General features: G+C 32.5%; 1 protein-coding gene across 5 annotated transcripts in view; it reads right to left on the bottom strand.

Moving 5' to 3' along the window:
* RPGRIP1L (RPGRIP1 like) overlaps positions 1-19,320 on the bottom strand; it is a 127,647-nt gene that overhangs the window by 102,262 nt on the left and 6,065 nt on the right. For all 5 annotated transcript variants that reach the window (XM_020985186.2, XM_020985185.2, XM_020985189.2 and 2 more), the window contains exons 4-7: positions 18,030-18,165; positions 13,786-14,084; positions 8,091-8,193; positions 5,381-5,524 (exon numbers count right to left, since the gene is read on the bottom strand). In XM_020985186.2, the coding sequence (XP_020840845.1) occupies positions 5,381-5,524; positions 8,091-8,193; positions 13,786-14,084; positions 18,030-18,165 (682 nt within the window). The remainder of the gene's footprint in view (positions 1-5,380; positions 5,525-8,090; positions 8,194-13,785; positions 14,085-18,029; positions 18,166-19,320) is intronic.

The following is a 19,320-nucleotide window of genomic DNA, read 5'->3' as shown; positions in this document are numbered from 1 at the left end:
TTAGGGGAAGTTTTATATCTCTAAATGCTTACATAAATAAAATAGAAAAAGAGGAGATTAATGAATTGGGCATACAACTAAAAAAACTAGAAAAAGAACAAATTAAAAATCCTCAACTAAACACCAAATTAGAAATATTGAAAACCAAAGGAAAAATTAATAAAATTGAAATTAAGAAAACTATTGAACTAATAAATAAAACTAAGAGCTGGTTTTATGAAAAAACAATAAAATAGATAAGCCTTTGGTTAATTTAATTAAAAAAGAAAGAAGAAAACCAAATTACTAGTATCAAGAATGAAAAGGGCAAGCTACCACCAAGGAAGAGGAAATTAAAACAATAATTAGGAATTATTTTGCCCAACTATATGCCAACAAATTTGACAATCTTAGTGAAATGGATACATATTTACAAAAATATAAATTGCCCAGATTAACCAAGAGGAAGTAAAATACTTAAATAACCCCATCTCAGAAAAAGAAATTGAACAAGCCATTGATGAACTCCCTAGGAAAAAATCTCCAGGGCCAGATGGATTTACATGCGAATTCTATCAAACATTTAAAGAACAATTAATTCCAATACTATATAGACTATTTGGGAAAATAGGTGAAGAAGGAGTCTTACCAAATTCTTTTTATGATACAAATATGGTGTTGATACCTAAACCAGGAAGAGTCAAAATAGAGAAAGAAAATTATAGACCAATTTCTCTAATGAATATAGATGCAAAAATTTTAAACAAAATATTAGCAAGTAGATTGCAGCAACTTATCACAAGAATAATACACTATGACCAGGTAGGATTTATACCAGGAATGCAGGGTTGGTTCAATATTAGGAAAACTATCAGCATCATTGAGCATATCAACAACAAAACCAACAGAAACCACACGATCATCTCAATAGATGCAGAAAAAGCTTTTGATAAAATACAACACCCATTCCTATTAAAAACACTAGAAAGCATAGGTATAAATGGAGTCTTCCTTAAAATAATAAATAGCATCTATCTAAAACCTTCAGCAAGCATTATATGTAATGGGGACAGGCTAGAAGCATTTCCAATAAGATCGGGGGTGAAACAAGGATGTCCATTATCACCACTGTTATTCAATATTGTACTGGAAACTTAGCTTTAGCAATAAGAGAAGAAAAAAAATTGAAGGCATTAGAATAGGCAAAGAAGAAACAAAGCTATCACTCTTTGCAGATGACATGATGATATACTTAGAGAATCCCTAGAGAATCAAGTAAAAAACTACTTGAAATAATAAACAACTTTAGCAAAGTTGCAGGCTATAAAATAAACCCACATAAATCATCAGCATTTCTATATATTACCAACAAAGCCCAACAGCAAGAGATAGAAAGAGAAATCCCATTTAAACTTACTGTAGACATTATAAAATATTTAGGAGTCTACCTCCTGAAACAAACCCAGGAACTCTATGAACACAATTACAAAACACTTTTCACACAAATAAAATCAGATCTAAATAATTGGAAAAACATCAGTTGCTCATGGGTAGGCCGAGCTAATATAATAAAAATGACAATCCTACCTAAGCTAATTTACTTATTCAGTGCCATACCAATCAAACTACCAAAAAATTATTTTATAGAGTTAGAAAAATAATAACAAGATTCATTTGGAAAAACAAAAGGTCCAGAATATCAAAGGAACTAATGAAAAGAAATGCAGGGGAAGGTGGCCTAGCAATTCCAGATCTTAAATTGTATTATAAAGCAGCAATCATCAAAACTGCTTGGTACTGGCTAAGAAATAGGGAGGTGGATCAGTGGAATAGGTTAAATATGCAAGACACAGTAGTCAATGACTATAGTAATCTATTATTTGATAAACCCAAAGACCCCAGCTTCTGGATAAGAACCCACTCTTTGAAAAAAACTGCTGGGAAAACTGGAAAAGAGTATGGCAGAAACTAGGCATAGACCCAAATCTCACACCATATACCAAAATAAAGTCAAAATGGGTTCATGACTTAGATATAAAGGCTGATACCATAAGTAAACTGGGAGAACAAGGAATAGTTTACCTATCAGATCTATGGAGAACAGAAGAATTCATGACCAAACAGGAGATAGAGAACATTATGAAAAGCAAAATGGATAATTTTGATTACATTAAATTGAAAAGTTTTTGCACAAACAAAGCCAATGCAACTAAGATTAGAAGGAAGGTAGAAAATTGGGAAAGAATTTTTACAACCAGTCTCTCTGATAAAGGCCTCATTTCTAAAATATATAGAGAATTAAGACAAATTTATAAGAACACAAGCCATTCCCCAATTGATAAATGGTCAAAGGATATGAACAGACAGTTCTCAGATGAAGAAATTAAAGCCATCTATAGTCATATGAAAAAATGCTCTAAATCTTATTGATTAGAGAAATGCAAATCAAAACAACTCTGAGGTACCACATCACACCTATCAGATTGGCCAACATGACAAAACAGGAAAATGATAAATGTTGGAGAGATGTGGGAAAATTGGAACACTAATACATTGTTGGTGGAGTTGTGAAATGATCCAACCATTTTGGAGAACAATTTGGAACTATGCCCAAAGGGCTACAAAAATGTGCATACCCTTTGATCCAGCAATAGCACTTCTAGGGCTATATCCCAAAGAGATCAAACAAATGGGAAAAGGACCCACATGTACAAAAATATTCATAGCAGCTCTTTTTGTGGTGGCAAAGAATTGGAAATTGAGAGGATGCCCATCAATTGGGGAATGGCTGAGCAAGTTGTGGTATATGAATGTAATGGAATACTATTGTGCTATAAAAAATGATGAACAGGCTGACTTCAGAAAAAACTGGGAAGACTTATATGGTCTGATGCTGAGTGAAGTGAGCAGAACCAAAAGGACTTTGTACACAATAGCAGCCACGTTATGCAATGACTAAGAATGTTAAACCGAACCCTTCTCAGCATTACGAGGATCTAAGACATCTCCAGAGGCCTCGGGATGGAAAATGCTGACCACATCCAAAGAATCGCTCTCACTTATTTTTACTCTTTGTTGAGTTTTGTTTCATCTTTCTGATGGTTCCTCCTATTGGTTTTAATTTTTACTTACAACTTCACTAATGTGAAAATACGTTTAATGGGTATGTAAATGTAAAGCCTATCAGATTGTGGCCATCTTGGGGAGTGGGGGGGAGGAAAAGGGAGAAAAATTTTCAACTCAAAGCATATGGAAAAAAAAAATCAAATATATGGAAAAAAAAAATTTCCTAAGCTGTTGATAACACTGATTTATTGCTTAAGTTGGCACCTATGATGAATTTTAAAAAATTAAAGTGAAAAAAAAGAAGCAACAAAGTGAATTTTCTTGTGCTGGATATAGATAGCTGAGACCACAGTCACATCTTCTGTCAGTAGCTCATATCATAGCTGATCTTATGAGTAAGGGTGTGAACAAGGAAGGGAATAAAGGGAGTTTTGGTAAACTATCTTCCTTATTCCCTGTATATGTGGAAGGTACCTCTCTTCTATGCAGATCTAAGATAAATTTTTTTCTCCACTAAGGTGACTGAGCAAATTCACAGGCAAAATTTTATCAGTTAGCATTTGTCAGACATTATGACACAGATATAATTTTTAATCAAGAGGGTGAACAAGCTAGAATTTCTTTTAAAAATCATTTTAGTATTAATCCAACTAGTAAAATGTTTGACGAGAACAATATTCTCATACTTAGAAATTCGACAAAAGGTAAAATCTTCCTGATTTTTAGTGTTCACATGCATGGGTTCACGCATAACTGCTTTACATTTAGTTTAAGATCTCCTCGTTTAATAAGCAGAAAATGTGCATCTTTACATGTTTAAGTTTTAATATGAATTTTTGTTCAAAACAACACAGACATGCAGGCTACTTGTAAATGATACAAGATTTTAAACTAATGAGGCATTATGTAGAACATATGCAAAAATCACAACTTGGTCTTCCCAAATAGGCCACAACAACAGGAAAAAACATGATTTTAATAAAAAGGAGCAGCACTGGGCTCTTACTTCAAAGCAATTAAAGGCTTTGAATAACCAAAAGTTTATGTCAAGCTGATGCCAAACCAAACTGGTCTATTAAACACACACTATGAAGGGTTTCTGTAATATTCTCTGAAAAGGCTCTCTGCCATAAATATCAGGCACTACTACTCTGAAGATTACAACTACATTAAATTCATGTTTGGTACATGGAATCTAACATCCAGATCAGACTTCTAGAATTTCAAATCTGAAATAATGCATCTGTAAAAAAGAAGTTTAAATATGTTTTTTATTTTGTGATATTTCTCTACAGTAAATTATACCAAGTTTTACATTCTCCCTAACATTACTTCAACAGTTTTCCATTAGTTTAAAGAAATTGCTGTTACCCATAAAATATCAAAATACATGTAAACATATGGGGAAAAAAACCCCCTGAAGTCTCTTCTAGTAAGTTATATCTTTAGTTTTCACTACTGCATCTCAAGTAGGCATACCATTCATTACAGGTATCTTTAATTTTCAACAAATATAAAAATGAAACCTTTACAAAGTTTATGAGGCAAGAAATAAATTCAGTATCCACCTCATTTAGAGGATTTTAGGGAATTCACAAGTCCCTGTACCCTTTAGCTTCATTTTAATTTAGTCTTCTGATTGGTGAAAAAAAAAAATCTATGTGCCAAAGTGATGGCTGAATACATAGCTCTCTCAGCTCTCTAAATACACCTTTTAGAATTTTTTTAAAAAAGGAACATCTACATCATATGTCTGAATCTCATCTTCACAATATAAATAGTAATATCAAAGTATATGTTGCTCTATTTTATCTGACTACTCCTCAATCTTCTTTGCTGGATCTTAATCTAGGTCATGTCTGAAAACCATGGGGGTCTGGCAGGATTCTGTCATGCACAGTGGCAGATTAGAATTCTACAAGGAGGGACTGGCACTTAGGCAACATGAGTTCTAGTTTTGTCACAAATGGCTTGGGATACTTTGGATGATTTGCTTAATCTTTCCATTTTCTCTTCTACAAAATATAATGACTATACTGGATGATCTCAAAGATCCCTTTCAATCCAATATGCTATGAACCTATGATGTGAATCTACAACTTTCTGTTTTCATGCCTTAATTTCCCTAGGAAGATAGCAGGTTACACAGCATGTTAATGGTAGCACACTACCCATAGGCCATTAGGCCAAATGAATGTAAATAAAAATCTGAACTTATACACAGGAAAATTCAGATTAATCAATAAAATATAATCAATAAGACATAAAATATAATAACAATGCATTATGTATTAACTGTGACTGCTGTAGGTGGAAATTTAGATTTTCTAGATACCTTTGATCTGTTGCTTGCTGCTCTCGAAGTTGTAAAAGAGATGCCTCATACTCATTTTCTTTTCTCCTCATTTGAGTTTTCAATACCTCTGCCATGTGCTCCAGATCTAGTATCTGGTCTCTTTGTGTTTCAACCAAACTTTCTCTAAAACATAGGAATATCATTAATGAAACACTGTTGTTTGGAGGAAAACTTTAAAATCAAAGCTAAAAATATTCTTTATGTTGAAAGGAAGAAAAGGTAGATTTTCTGATTCAACACTAATAGGATGAAAATGTACACAAGACATACGTTTACTTTATCATATTCACCAAGGGACTGAATTCTGGTTTAATTCATTAAGATATATAAAAATAATCAGTTGAAGTTAGAATTAGAAAATAAGAATGGAATAGCATAAATGATTATTTTGTATCTAACTACAGATTGTAACCAGAACAGCTAGATTTTGCAATATTTCTCAGAAGCTCAAGAAACAGGGATGGTCTGTATCACAGAAGATAAGGAACTGTGGAAACATAGGCCATCTATGCCCAATTCTCTGCTTCTAGCAATCTGAAATGTAAACGTAGGTGCTGGAAGCAAAGGTAAACGTGAAGGGACCAAAGTTTATAGACTCGCTGAAGATAACTAGAATCTTGAGTACAGAGGAGGAGTTCAACAAATACTTCTTTAATGAATTTTAAAGCCATTGCAAGGGGGCAATCATCTAGAGAGAGATAATAACTCAGACTGTCCTAATTTCATTTTGTATGGAGAAGCAGAGCTCTGATCTATGAGGTCCATTCACACCTTTTCTTAGACCTCTTGCCATTTGTGTGCTATACTGTATGATACTTATGAATCCCTTCTCTTCTCCTAAATGTCATCACCGATAACCACACTTTTGCCAGTGTGGAGTATTCTTAGCACATGTCATATCTGGGTTTGAACGTAACAATAACAGGTAGTGTTTATACAGCATTTTACGACTTGGAGAGTGCTTACAAATATTATCTAATTTTATCTTCTCAACCACCCTTTGAGGTAGGTGCTATTATTATCACCCCCATTTTGTTGATGAGGAAACGTAGGCAGGTAGGGGTTAAATGACTTGCCTAGGATTACACAGCTAGTAAGCGTCTGATGCTGACTCTGAATTCGGATCTGACTAACTCCAGGTCTAACACCCTTTCTACTGTTCTGCTTAGTTGTAGTGTCTGTTAGACTATAAATGCTCTAAAGCCCTGAAGCTATAATTACATTCTGTGAATCCCATAATTATAAGATGATAATAATAATAATTGCTAACATTTATATAGTGTTTGAATATTTGCAAAGTACTTTACGTGTGTGTGTGTGTGTGAGTGTGTGTCTATGTATTTAGGAACTTCAAAGGTGATCTGGTTCAACTCCCACTGCCTTCTATTCTCTTCTTTGCATTAAAAAATTTCAATGGCTCTCTTTTTTGGCTATCATTATTGCTAACCCTGCTTCCCCACAATTCTATGCCATTAAAAAAAACACTAAAAGAAAACTAAAGGACAAACAAAAAGTCTCATAGCAAACATAGTCAAGCAAAATGAATACAAATAATGGCCTTGTCTAAAAATGTATGCTTTTTTCTGTATCTTAGAATTCATCATCTTTCTATCAGAAGCTTCATCATAAGTCCTCTGGAGACACGGTTGGTCATCGCATTAATCAGATTTCTCAAGTCTTTCAAAGTTGGTTTTTTTCAGCCAAGTTCCTTAAAGAAGTATTTATTGAACTCCTACTATGTAATCAGGATTCTGGCTGTCTTCAGCTACTCTATAAGCTTAGGCCCTTTCATGTTCACTACATTAAGAATCAGAGAATTGGCCATAGATGGCCTATGTATACACAGCTCCCAAACATTCCTGTTTCTTGAGCTTTATGGAAAAATTGTGAAACCCAGCTCTTCTTGCTACAATCTATATTTAGATAAGAAAATATCCACTGTATGTTACTTGATTCTAACTTCAACTGATTATTTTTATATATTTATGGTCAGAGGCTATTTTAATAGAAGGCAAAGCATTACAAATATGTCTACACAAATGAGTCAAATTATCTTTTGAGGTTTATTATCTACTGAAGGCATGTTATTTATCCTAAGATATTTTTTCCCTTTATTACATACTCACCCAAAGTAAATCTCAAGAATGCTTGACAATAAGAATATGACATTGACTATGATCCATTGACAGTTAATTTGAAAGGTTTTTTAAAATGAAAAAGTGATATGAATGTAGTAGAAATTAAAATTCTGAAATAAAAATATGAAATATTATGTATTGGAAATATATTACAAAACTAAAGGCTAAAGCCATAGGTGCCATTTATTTCATGCTGTTGAACGATGGCTCCTTTACCACCAAAAGAGCTAATTAATTCAGGACCTAAAAAAAATGTACTTACATTTTCTTTGGCAAGAGAATATTGACTCTGAAGCTTATACTATTCTAAATGATTGGGATTTATGCTGTTCCTTGGGGGGAAGAGGGATTGGATGATACTAAAAGTACCTGTTCTCTAAACTTTTCAGTCAATGAAGTTGGAAGTTTTTCTTATTGAATATGTTGTACATCTATTCTGATTTACCACAGAATTGGTTATGGTAATATTTAATCTAATTTTTAAAAAAATCTGGTTCTTAGAAAGGTAAATAATAAAATTTTCAACCACAACGAATGAGAAGTGTACATACAAAGCTTTTATTTCCTCCCTTGCTTCTTGAAGTAAACGTTGTTTAACTCCTGTAATTGAGGGTTGTGGAGTTCCTGCTTCTACTGCATCTTGTAATTTTGTTCCTAAAAATAAATATGACAAAACTGAGTTTACTGAAGTGGTTTTAATAGCTACAAGCACTAAAAAGGCCTTTTAGTTGTCTGTAATATTGATATTTATAATTAAATAAGGATCAATAATAAGTTTTTTGTCACACATCATATTTCTTCAAAGGGATTGTTAGATCTCAAACAGTTGAAATTACATAAAACACAGTAGCATGTATCATATAAATCATGAACAAATTCTATTGTAAAAAATGAATTACCTTAAAGTTATTAGGTTCAGATTAGATTTAGAATTCCTGGAGTAAGGGTGGAAAAAAAAAAGCATAGACAACTAACTCTTTAATACAGACCTTCACAGAACAAAATAAAGGACAGAGGAAAAGGAAACAGACAAATCTCTATTTTTTTTTGTTAGTAATAATCTAGGTAATTAAGACAAAGGGCAGCTAGATGGTACAGTGGATAGAGCGTCAGGCTCTATCAGGAAGTTAGGAAGACCTTTGTTCAAATCTGACCTCAGACACTTCTAACTATGTGACCCTGCACCAGTCACTTAACCCTCAATTTTCTCATCTGTAAAGTGAGCTGGAGAAGCAAATGACAAACCACTCCAGTATCTTTGCCAAGAAAACTCCAAATGGAGCCACAAAGAGCTGAAACAACAGAACCACAAATTAAGAAAAAAGAAGGGTTTTTTCTTGGAGTATAGAAACAGATACTTGAACTAATAGGAACATTAGTGCTATTTAATGTTAGTGTTCTGAAAATGTAAATAAAAATTCTTAAAATTTACATGAAAGATAAAACAGGGACAGTTATTTGCTTTATAAAAATAATTTTCAGCTTTACTGAAGAATTCACAATTGAATTCCTTTCAAAAGAAAACTCTTGCTGTATGTAAAATATGATTTAATTAACCAAAGAATAATTTATATATCATTTTCTAGAAATCCATCATAAAATAAAATTAGTCACCTTTTTACTTGCTTTTGTTTGCCTTTTTTTTTGGGGGGGGGGTGAGGCAAATGGGATTAAGTGACTTGCCCAGAGTCTCACAGCTAATGAGTGTTCTGTGTCTGAGGCCAGATTTGAACTCAGGTCCTCCTGACTCCAGGGCCTGTGCTCCACCCACTGCACCACCTAGCTGCCCCCACACTTTTATTTGCATACTTTATCTTTTAGTTTTGGTTCTGAAATTTGAAATGGATAAAAACATAGAGTAGAACTTAGTCATTTGTTGCATAAATTCTATTTAAATGAAAGATATCCTCAAGCATTCATTAATGAACTAAGCACAGAGCATATTAGAGCTGTATAAGCTTACAATGAAGTTGAATGGCTTTAGAAAAGTTCATTTTTCAACAAATTACAGTATGATCCAGAGTTACAGAACTTTCACCTATTTTTGTAGGTACTGAGTATAAAGAATTTCTTTATATATTATTATAAAAACTATTTTACCTGTGGAGTAAATGACTTTCCAATGCCAAGTATCAGTCTCACCTGATTGCCATTATGATTAGTTTAGCAACAATTCCAAATTTTTTTCTAAGCAAATTATGCTATGAGTGGGTACTATAAAAATAATTTAAAAATGGACACTTGTACTATACTGAACAAGGCTTAACATAACCTACTCAACAGTGAAATAATTGCCTGAAAGATTAAGAATCCTTAAAATACACAAAATTTAGAAAAAGGTTCTAATTAGTTTATTACACTTTAATATTTCAGTGGATCTGTGATCTCATTGACATAGTTCTTTCATCATAGCTCCCAACACATCCTTGAAGTCCCATCCCCTGGGACTTGTGCCTCAAGGGCTTTACAAAAGATGCATCAATATGTTAGCCATTTTCCTCTAGTCTTATTCATTTCATGGGTAGTAGTAGGGCATTCAGGTATTCATATAATATCTCCTTGTCATCATGTGATTGGTCTAATTCCTTTTTTTGTTCAAACATTTCCTCAATGATATTCCTTATTCTACTTTTTGCATGTAGGTCATCATTGACAATATGATACTTCCTACTGGGGCACATTTTGTGTCGTCTACTACTCACAACTTTGATTCCTTGGAGAATGTGGTATTTCAGTACTTGAAAACAGTTGCATAAAAATGTGGATCTTTGTGTTGGGGAAAGGTTCAGGATTGCTGAAACCACAGAGCAATTTCTCAAAAGCAATCAGGACCAGTATCTACATCAAATTCAGTTCTGGGACCAACTCATCATCTGCTTTGTAACATGCCATAAATATATATACCAATGTACTATCTTAATGGACTGGTCAATCAACTGCACATCAGAGTTGGGACATTAGGTATTTTTCATCACTTAGTTTTTTCTTGAATGTATCTTTAGTCATTTCTTTTGAGTAACAATAAATTTCATTGCAGCGGTCCTGTACTGTTCTGGGGCTTGATATAATGAGTGTAACATTATCTGCAAAAAGAAGCATCTGGTGGATCTTACCTCATTGTTTAGACCTTACGACTTCTTCCATGATAATGCTGAACATTTTGGACAAGTAAATTTTGTCATACTTTATCTCTTGTTTCACATAAATCAGAAGTAATTTGAAAAGTTATTTCTGTCATTGCATTCATTATGGAATCTTGTGATTCCATAGTATGCAACATACTTGTTGGAAGAAAGCCTTTTAGGCTGAGATTTGTTCCACCAAGTCAAAATTACACACACACACACACACACACACACACACACACACACACACACACATACATAATCAACAAGCAATAAACATAGTGAGTCCTTGTAACTCAGTCAATTACATGATTAAAAAGATATGTTTTTTTCAGAGGCAATCACTTGAGAAAGCCTGTCTCTTTTCATACTTTCATCAAAGATATCCTCAATATGCATATAGGTCACTTTTGTAAAGATTTTATAAAGATGAGAAGGTAGGATTATGGGTAATTACTGAAGATCTCTCAATAATATCTGGGGAATATTAATATCATTCAACATTCTTTCCATGATTTTGGTACCTTCCCCTCCTTTTGATAATTGTAAAGTGAAACTGCCATGCTTTCAAGATTATGTTACACTTCCCATGGATTGCATCAGTGTATACTTGCTTTCAGTCACACTTTCTAACTTCGTTTTCTCAAGTGCTACTTCTGTTTCTGTGTATAGTACATTGACTGAGGTATTAGGGGGGTTCCTTTGTCAGTGATGATAAAAATAGATGGTTATGGAAACACTGAAAATTTTCTTTTTTTCCTCTGTGTCTCTGTTGTCTTCATAATAGTTTCATTCATGAATGAACAGTGTGATAGTTCATTCATTTGGATCTCATAGCAAACTTTTTGTAGACTTAATTGTATTTTGTTGAACTTGTATTCTGAACTGAAATGCCAACTCTCTCCACTTGGCAAGGAAATCAAATGTTTTCTTTTTCCAGTGATGTCTGGGCCTTGTGGCCTCCTCCTTATGGTAAGTGTTTTACATCCATTTAATTTTTGCAGAAAATGGTGATAATTAACATCAATATCATTGTCTTCCTGCATTTCTTATTTTTTAGGTTTCCTTTGAATACAGCAGGTTGAAGCTCTATATGCTAGTATCTTCTCACCTTTTTTCTAAGTTGATATTAATTTTGATCTCTACTTTAACTAGTGGATGGTGTAATGTTGCACATTTAACTCATTCTAATATGAGCCCAATATCAATAATTAACAATTTCTGAAAAAATATTAAATAAAAAAATTATGTTGATAATCACTCACTTTTTAATTCCCTTCTGGAAGAAAGTCTTCCTAACAGATAGGCATGAGGCTTCTGATTAGTCTAAAAGACTCGGGCTTTTGAAATTTCTGAAGCCTAAGCCATTATTTTTAAATATACTAGCACTTAATAGACAGATAAGGGGTTTAGAACAGGTCTTCTTTGGCCAAAGAGTTATGTGTGTTAAGAAATGTGCTGAGAACCGAATTATTTCTAAATTTTATGAGCCATCAAGAATCATGTGATATACAACTACAGAGTCATTTAAAAGACTGTTATTACTACTTTGCTGATCCTTCCAAAGAGAGGAATTCTGTTTACTCTTGGAATTTACAAGTTTTTATTTAAAGGGGTATAAAATGTGACCTATCTAGGCACTGATTATATAGCATTGCTAATTTTTGAAATTCCCATAGTAAATTCAATTAGCTAAGATAAAGAACAAAAAATAATAAAGGCATTTGGTATATGAAGAATTTTCAAGATAGAATAAACTATAAAAATTACTTAGTCCAAATCCCTCATTTTAAAATGAAAAAAAATGAAGCCTGGATAAGTTAAATGACTCACTTAAAGTCATACAGCTAATGGTACAGTTGAGACTAGACTTTGATTCCTAACATACTGTTCTTTGTGCTATACCATAACATGTGTCTTTAACATATATTATTCCATAAATTCATAGTTAATAAATAATTTTTTTAAAAAAAAACCCTGACCAGCGTTTGTTTATAGGTACTTTTTCCATTTACAGATAAAGAAGAAACTGAGGTTCAGAAAGATCAAATAGTTGGTTCAGGTCATGAAATTAATCAATGACAGCATTCTATTTTCTGGGTCATAATTTATAATGTTTCTATAAAGAGTCTATTTCTAAAACTAAATTGCTATAAATGACCAAGCGCTTTCCTCATGTATCTCCATTCTACATTTATGAGTGCTTATAGATTTCAAAGAGATGTCTGTGCAAAGAAGACAGTTACAGTTTTCAGCTATAGATTGAAAACTATAAGCAACTATTTTTGTCTTTTCTTTTCAAGTAAGCTTTCTTCACTAAATTAAGCACGGGATTTTAGGTTACTTTTCTGTGGAACTATATCTTGATTTTAAAAAGTTTTCATTTCTCATGAAATAAAAGTTTTTTTAAAAAAAGGAATTAATTTATAATCAGAAATGAATGTTTCTTGTGTTATACGAAACAAATAAAATCACTAGATTCCATTACACTTTAATATCACTGTAAATAAAGTGGTTGAGTTTGTTAAGAAAAGGAATGGGATTATGGCTAAATGATCTGGTTTGGGGTTCCTTACAATTGTAAGGTCATTTTATCTCTGTTATTCATCTGTAAAAAGAGGAAAATGCTAACAGCTCATAGTGAAGAAAATTTATTCTTTAGCATCTGGCAAACTTTATGTAAGGGCTGTGATAACTTTATAAAAAGTTCATAAAACTTTTATAAAAACAAGACAGTTTGAGGACTTTAAAGGAAACAAACTGATTTTCTTTCACTTGCTTTCTCAAATTCAAAGCTTAATTTCCTTCTTTTTAAAAAAGAAATCTAGGTTTCTCAAACTGCACTTAAAATGTAATTTGCAAACAGATTTGTTCTTTACTTTTACATAAATTAAGTTTAACTTTTCTTTCAAAAAATCAAAGGTAAAATAATTTGTTTATTCTTAAATAATAAATTATTTTGCTATAAGCTCAAGCTACCCAGATAGCATGTTACAAATGCTAAAATTAATCAAAAGCAAGAATGAAGAATTGTTCTAGCTTTTTAAAGCCAACAGTGGAATTTAGTGATAGAGAAAATTGAGCTCTAAGAATTCCAGTTTTAAACAGATTTTGATTATACCTTTCCTTGGGCTTTCCTGAAAGTCAGAAATCTCATTCACTTTTCTCCGTCCTGTGTTAATACGAGATTGTACGTGGTTATATGGAGTGTGTCTATGACCTTGGAATTGAAGTTGCTGTTTAGTAGAAATTAGTTTGTTTCTGAGGCCTTCATTTTGTTTTTCAAGCTCATGAACTCTTTCTTGCAGCTGCTCAATCGTTTCTTCTAGTTCCACATCCCGTCCTTGCCGCTTGGGGCCGCCACCAATCCGCTCACATCTTTTCTTGTCATTAACAAGCCGTATTAACTTGGTGGCCATTCTGGGGGAAATAATAAAAAAGATGAAAAGGAATGTGAGAAGTCAGCATAAAATGCATTCTGTTGAAAGGAACATAATCACTGTGAAGACTTCAGTGCAGAACCTGAATAATAAATTTCAGGTTTTGATGTAACTATTACTGCCTGTGAAGAATCCTTTGATGATAATTGAAACCACTGGGCAACAATCTGCTTTATAGCACTGACAAATAACAGTTTCCTAAGGCTTATCATTTAAGGTTAGTAAGGAGAGAACACATATTTACTCCATATGCCCCTTAAATACAATTTTTAACGCATGACCTTATATAAGAACTCGGCATGCCATTAAGCATAGTTACAGTTTGTAGATGTCTGTCATGAATAAAGTATAAGATATAAAATAAATAATTGTTCAATTCAATTTGTAATTCTACTATGAGTTTAAACTACTTTGAAAGCATATTAATAATATGTTAACATTTGATGACATATTGTCTCTGATTTCTTTTTAAGACTGGAAGGTATATAACAATTTTTAAAATGTGTGGTTGGGCAAATCTAAAACCATGATGAATTCTAAGTGAATGAAACTGTTATAATACCCCAATTGAATAAGAAACATAATTGTTAATAGTAGAAAATGATTACAGAATATATGGTTTTCTCCTATCTTTAAATGTTACAAATTTTATTTGTGGAATCACAAGAGTTATACTTTTGATTCCTTTGAGTTTTGATAAACACTAGTAAGACAGAACAAAAGACAGAAAGGGCACATGAGGGTGATGTAATATACAAGCACGGAAAACATGCCCGACAGTGAATGTAAAAAAAAAAAACTTGGCAAGACAAGAAAGAAAAGGTGGCTTTGATGAGAGATACAAGTTCAAGACTTTACAAAATTGGTCGCACATCTTCAATAGCTGTATCTAATTTATAGAGAATCCATTTTTGCAAAGACCCAGACAGGAGATTAAAAAAATAAAAACACACTTCATTTGTTCTATGGGGTTTGCTTTATTTTAGCATGGTTACAGACAGAAGCTTTTACTTAAAAGAACAAAAGTGAAATAAAAAAAACCCTTTAATAGCTTTAGGATGTCACAGAACACTAGTTCTTTTACCCATAAGCAAAGTCCTCTATGGATGCAGTAGCAAATACATATTTAGCTACACTTTTGTTTGTACAGCATATACCATCAAGGAAATTTATATATAACATAATCAGTTAAGATTTTTCCTTGAGGCCGACTTGTAAGAGATAAAGGAAAAATGCTGATAACTACAAATGGAGTACCCCATCATATTTATCAATGGTTCAGTTCCTCTTTTCCATAATTGAAAGAGACCAAAGATATCTAATTAGCAACTCTGCCAACATATAGTAACTCAACCCTGTTCTGATCATGGAAGAAGAGTTCGAAGATTTTGAGTCATTTGTAGCCTAACTATGGGAACAAATTACATGTATGTGAGTCACAGTCAGCCATGTAGAGATAGCTCAATAGATTTGGTGATGCCAATTTACACATCGAAATTCACTCAATCATACAAAGACATATGGATGTTCTACTGAAGATATAAATATTGTTCCAAGGGCATACCAAATTTAATGCTATACTATTAATCTACACTTGGAGGAAAATCTATGATCATAATTTCAGAGACAAGACAAGTGAATCAATATAACAGTTTTAAATTTCTTCAGTGAAGTTATAAGTAAACCTTGTTGGTATAAACAACATGGAACTTAACGCTGACACTCAAAAAATACTCTTCAATAAATAGCCAATGTTCTATAGTGAAAATATTATGATATAAATTTCCAAATAATCAACCTCTTGCCCAGAAGGTATAATGATTTATTCTGAGCAAACAGTAAAGAAAGGAGAATTCCTTTATTCAACTTTAATTAGTAAGATAAACAAGTTAATAATTAAAGTACTACTGTAATGCCTCCTCATGCCGCGAATATGACTGACTCTCAGTAACAATGAATACGAGTCCTCACAGGTTGGAAAGGATTCTAGTATGAATACTGAGACTATGTTTGGGGAGACTAATCCCCAGAAGATTGGTCAGAAGAGGATGAAGAATTTTTCTAGTTAAAGTAATTTATGTAACAATTTATTAAGGTGGGGGTAAGAGTTAGTGGGAAGATAGACTTGCTAATTATATCAATGGAAAGAGTATTCACCCACCAATGGATGCATAGATCTTTTGAAGTATAAGAAGCAAAAAACAATTATATCTTGTGAGATTTCTGGATTGGTAGAAAAATCATAGGCTAAAACATTTTTAGGATCTAGCAACATGGCTGTTTACAAAATTACATTTATATTTAAGGCAGAGAAAAGATGGGTAAATTTAAAATCATCTAAATCTAGGTATCTTTGCAATGTCAGTGCTGGAAGGAACCTCAGAAAAATGCTCTGCAAATCTTAAAAGACTATTTAATAATAAATAATTCCCTTTTTTTTTTTGAATGTTGAAACTGAGGCCCTCAGTGAAGCTGAGTGATTTGCTCAATACAGACTGGAAGGAGTTTAAAAGCCATATAGTCTAATCCTTTAATTTTATGGATGGTAAACATGAGGCACAAAGAGGTTAATGATTTACCCAAGGTCACAGAGGAGCAACTGGGAGGAAGGATTCAAGGCCAGATCCTTTGACTTCCAATCCAACACCTGACTGTGCTATGTTACTTCCCATAGTTATTCAATGAAGAGCCTTGATTAGGGTCCTCTGAATCTAGGGCTTCCAACTGATTGTATGCCTTTTTTTTTTCATGATGCCACCTTGCTTTCTCTATTGTCCTCTTTATAGTTTCTGGTTGGAGTGTAGTGCTAATGATGTCAAGGCTGGGATTTAATTTTGTATTGGCTAATGGGCTACGTAGAGAGGAAAACCATGTTTCATGGCCAAAGGCCACACTCTTAACTCCAATCATTTGATAAAATGACCTTGAGAAAAGTCACTTAACCTTTCTAGGCCTATTTTCTAACACATAAAATGGAAGGTTTGGACTAAATGACCTCAAAGATGTCTTCTAGCTCTAAATCTTATGAAAATGTATGATGTTGGTCATAAATGAATCAGGAAAAATACTCTATCTTTGCATAACCTACCACTGCCACCAGTATTGGAAAAACAATTTAAAATACAAGTCCTCTTCACATTGGTCAGAAGGGTCATCTTGTTCTTTGAAGTACTGAACATTTTATCTAAGTTAAACTTATCAAATTAGGAACTAAAAGAGAAATTCTACTGGTGTATTTTAAATGAAAACAACCAACCAACCAACAACTAGCATTTTCACCTGTACTACTTTTCCACTGAACCCAGAGACTATGAAATATTAATATGAATCTGTTCTAAGAGAATCTGTGTTTACTTTTTTGCAATACTTACTGAACTTTTAAAAAAAGTTACTACGCATTCAAAAGAGCATATTTTTGAACATACAGAAAATGCACATCTAAGAAAATAATACTGGACTAAATTTTTGGTACACAAAAAAAAGGCAGCATGGGTGAACAGACTTTTTTTTTAGTTTAATATATAACCTAAATTAACTCAAATATTAAGAAAATGTTTATTAAGCATGTCCCAAAGATTGAAGAGATGCATTCATTAATAAACTCCAACTCTTAAGGGAACATGAATTCTAAAAAGGCACTTTAAAAATTTTTATTTAAAAAAAAATTTCCATTTTTAAACCAAGTACACATTAAAGACAGATGTCTTGGAACAACTACTTATTAAGTCATAAGTATTATTAAATTACAAACAGACACGTGTAAACTTAAGGTATGGTTAGTTATTAGTTTTTTTCTTTGAAATATTAATTCTAGCCATACCAAACACTCATGATCCTTTAGTTTATAAGAGACTCATTTCCAGTTAAGATAATAAAATATTTGTATACCCTTCAAACCTTGTTTTAAAAAATTCTATATCATAACCTTTTAATTTTATCTTCTTGCTTGGAGGCATGCTGTTTAAGTACAATGTTCTCTTCATGCAAACGCAAAAATCGATCTTCCAATTCCTCACGACTGACACGTGACACGAGTTGTCGAGACTTTGAATTCCAGGGAACTGAAGATTTTGACAAAAAGAAAATTCCAAGAAAATTAATCACATGTTTAATACTTAGGATGCATTTCTTAAAAAAACTTTGACCTGACTTGATCTAGGCTTTTGAAATTTTAAGCAACTCATCATTCACTGAGATAACAACTTGTACATTTCTCATATCACAGGTACATACCAAACATCAATATTTTGGGTTTTTTAAATATTCGTATTAAAGAACACTAATAGATATTCAAAAATTAATACTGCCAATGAAGTAAAAATACTTAGTATTACATCCTGTTAGAGCAGTATCTTAGAGATTATTTAGGGCATATACCCTTTATTTTAGAAATGAGAAAGCCATAGCTTACAACAGTCATTTGTCCAATACCACAAAGATAGTTATTGTGAAACCTGAGGACAGAATCCAGGAATTATAAGATTATAATATGCTGCTCACTCATTAGGAATAACAAAATTTTCCCTACATTTATGAACAATGTTGAGACACGTAAATTAAGAATGAGGACATTTGAAACATTCTTTTTTGTAGATTTGAATGCTAGCGGATTCAGTTATATAAAAAAAAATTTCAAAAATTTGACCTACACCAAAACAATCTAGAAAATTTGTGCACAGTTTTCACTGAAAAGACTGCCTCAGAGAATCATCATTCTACAAGCCACCATATTTATTTCAGAAAATTTTTAATATTATTTGTTGGCATATGCATATGACATCTCTTCAAATCTGTTAAAAAGTACTTTTAATAGTCCTCATAAGACTAATGAAAGAGGATAAATTATTAATCCCATACTAAAGATTAAAAAAAAACACTCAAGCTCCTGTTAACTGTCAAAGAAAACCTGATTTGTGCCTTTGTTTAGAGATGATTTTCTTAGTTACGTGAGGCATCATATACTCTCATAGGGTTTATTACCAATAAGGATTCCAAAAACAAAAGTTGCACAATTTTCACCTTTATCTTCATTGACTAGAATGATAACTTCCTTGAGGCATTTGTTGTCTTTCCATTTTTAATTGTATTCATTAATCTCCAACGTGTCTACTTATGTTCTTTTCATATAAAGGAAGGCAATCAATGCTAAGGAAAAATTAAAATGCTAACAAAAAAAGAACTTAGAATACATTTTGAATTCTTAGCCTAGTCAATAA

This window comes from Phascolarctos cinereus, unplaced genomic scaffold (genome assembly GCF_003287225.1).
Source record: "Phascolarctos cinereus isolate Bilbo 61053 unplaced genomic scaffold, phaCin_HiC Scaffold_2;HRSCAF=192, whole genome shotgun sequence".
NCBI classification, from domain to species: Eukaryota; Metazoa; Chordata; class Mammalia; order Diprotodontia; family Phascolarctidae; genus Phascolarctos; species Phascolarctos cinereus.
The sequence above is the reverse complement of the archived record's forward strand: the minus strand, read 5'-3'. Positions and strand labels throughout refer to the sequence as shown.